The sequence below is a fragment of the Nansenia antarctica genome (genome assembly GCF_963989245.1).
Source record: "Nansenia antarctica genome assembly, chromosome: 7".
NCBI lineage: Eukaryota > Metazoa > Chordata > Actinopteri > Argentiniformes > Microstomatidae > Nansenia > Nansenia antarctica.
The window spans coordinates 5,267,906-5,270,405 of record NC_137677.1 but is presented as its reverse complement, the minus strand read 5'-3'; the positions used below and the strand labels follow the sequence as shown (position 1 = coordinate 5,270,405).

The 2,500-nt window shown below is 48.3% G+C and overlaps 1 protein-coding gene across 1 annotated transcript in view; it reads right to left on the bottom strand.

Annotated features, from left to right (window-relative positions):
- ncanb (neurocan b) overlaps positions 1-2,500 on the bottom strand; it is a gene marked incomplete at both ends in the record, with an annotated part of 103,584 nt that overhangs the window by 88,169 nt on the left and 12,915 nt on the right. Inside the window, 2 exons of the mRNA XM_080536024.1 lie at positions 874-1,042; positions 2,127-2,353. Coding sequence (XP_080392150.1) covers positions 874-1,042; positions 2,127-2,353 — 396 coding nt within the window. The remainder of the gene's footprint in view (positions 1-873; positions 1,043-2,126; positions 2,354-2,500) is intronic.

The following is a 2,500-nucleotide window of genomic DNA, read 5'->3' as shown; positions in this document are numbered from 1 at the left end:
GGCCAGCAGGTCAGTGATCTCTCTTGTACGCTCCAGTTGGCTCCAATCTGGTCTCCGAATCAGACATTCGCAAGATGACTTTGACGAATTCCAATTATAATTCGATGCACGGCGAACATGAGAATTCTCACTCTTTTTCACACACAACACAAAGCTAGCAGGGTACATACGTCATTTCCAATAAACAGAGAACGTGAGTCTTAAAGTGAGAAGCACCCAGAAATGTCACCGCCTTTTCTACACTAATAGGATAAACTACACATGGTGTCATGTGTTACCAGAGGACAGGTCGGGTCATAGTTCTACTGGGCTTCTCCAGAGGTCCCAGGCTAGAGCAGTGTGTGTGTGACGTCCGTTCTTGTATCGCTGTCGTGAGTCTGCGTTCTTGTAAGCCAAAACAGGGTTTGAAATGACTAAACTCAAAGGTCAAATTTCATGACTAAAAACAGAACCTACAGAAGGATTTAACCATCGATATGCGACCCCCTCTAAAACATCCTCTGCATTTGTTCTGCCAAGAGTCAATGTGTTCAGTAATTCAAACCCTGACAGCCAAAGCTAAATTCCCCTTTTTTAACCGAAAGAAATGACCGATAAAGTTCTGAACGTTTGAAGCTTCGTGAGCTTAGAATTATAAGGTTCTATCTCCGTTTAGGGTAGTTCAGAGATATTGAGCGTCAAAGTTTTTACATTACATTATGTTTTGTGAGATGGAACCTTTGTATTTTGTGAATTACTAACTAAAAAATATCAACATTTTAAAAATAACACCACACAGGCATTAATAAACACCTAATGGATCAGATTATGTAAAAAACTAAATTTTTACCAAAAATGGAGATAGAACCTTATAATTCTAACGTCACGGTTTACCTGTGACGTCCAGGGGCACCGTGTCCTGCTCGTCGTTGATGCCCACCACCACCTCACAGCGGTACATCCCAGAGTCGCTGGAGCGCAGCCCGCTGAGCGCCAGGCTGGCGTTGTAGCGGTTGTCCTGGTAACCGGGCAGGGTGACACGCCCCTGGAAGGCCTTCTTCACCTACGGGACGAGAGGAAGAGAGGAAGAGAGGAAGAGAGGGAGAGAGGAAGAGAGGGAGAGAGAGGAAGAGAGGAAGAGAGGAAGAGAGGAAGAGAGGGAGAAAGGAAGAGAGGGAGAGAGGAAGAGAGGAAGAGAGGAAGAGAGGAAGAGAGGGAGAGAGGAAGAGAGGAAGAGAGGAAGAGAGGGAGAGAGGAAGAGAGGAAGAGAGGAAGAGAGGAAGAGAGGATGAGAGGAAGAGAGGAAGAGAGGAAGAGAGGAAGAGAGGAAGAGAGGAATAGAGGAAGAGAGGGAGAGAGGGAGAGATGATGAGAGGAAGAGAGGAAGAGAGGATGAGAGGGAGGAAGAGAGGAAGAGAGGAAGAGAGGGAGAGAGGGAGAGATGATGAGAGGAAGAGAGGAAGAGAGGAATAGAGGAAGAGAGGGAGAGAGGGAGAGATGATGAGAGGAAGAGAGGAAGAGAGGAAGAGAGGAAGAGAGGAAGAGAGGAAGAGAGGAAGAGAGGAATAGAGGAAGAGAGGAAGAGAGGAAGAGAGGATGAGAGGAAGAGAGGAAGAGAGGAAGAGAGGATGAGAGGAAGAGAGGAAGAGAGGAAGAGAGGAAGAGAGGAAGAGAGGAAGCGTGAAGAAACAAGGGTGTGAGATAAAGAGAGATAAAGAGAGATTCTTCTTCTCTCACATCCAATCATTAGGAATGAAAGAAAAGTAGCTATTCGGTTGTTAAGTCGTGGCGTGTTTCCGGGTCCAACGTTGGCTGAGGCGCTCTCTTCGAAATGCCTCAGTAATAATAATAATTCATTATATTTGTATAGCGCTTTTCCGAGGCTCAAAGACGCTGACAATATGGGGAAAAAGGGAAAGTGCTGTGTCCCTTGTTGTATGAATAGATCCGAGTCTAAAAAACGACTGAACTGTCATTCTACCGCTTTAGTACACTGGTACTCTGGTGCTTTGGTACACTGGTACTCTGGTGCGGGGAAGTTCTGATTTGGACCCGGAAATTGCTAAACGTCACGTTTGACGTCAGACTTAACAACCGAATAGTAAACGTCTGCACATTTCTGTCTTTTCTCTCTCAACCGCCCTCACCTTCACCACGTTGTCCTTGGCGACCAGGACGGACTGTTCCTTCTGCAGGCCGTCGGAGCCCCGCGGGCCCCAGACCTTGGTCCACTTGATGCGGGGCGGCTCGTGGGAGGCGGCGGCGGGCCGCAGGGTGAAGACGCAGGGCAGCAGGACCGTGTTGGACATCTCCTCTCTGACCGTCTGGTGGGTCACCTTCCTCATGTTGACCATTGTGTCTGCCTGGCCCGGGCCTGGGGGGGAGAGGAGGGGGCAGAGGTGGGGGGGGGTGGGGGGAGACGGGTAAATGGTAAATGGACTGCACTTATATAGCACATTTTTTGCTGCTCCAAAGCGCTTTACAACAGCCTCTCATTCACCCATTCACACACACACATTCA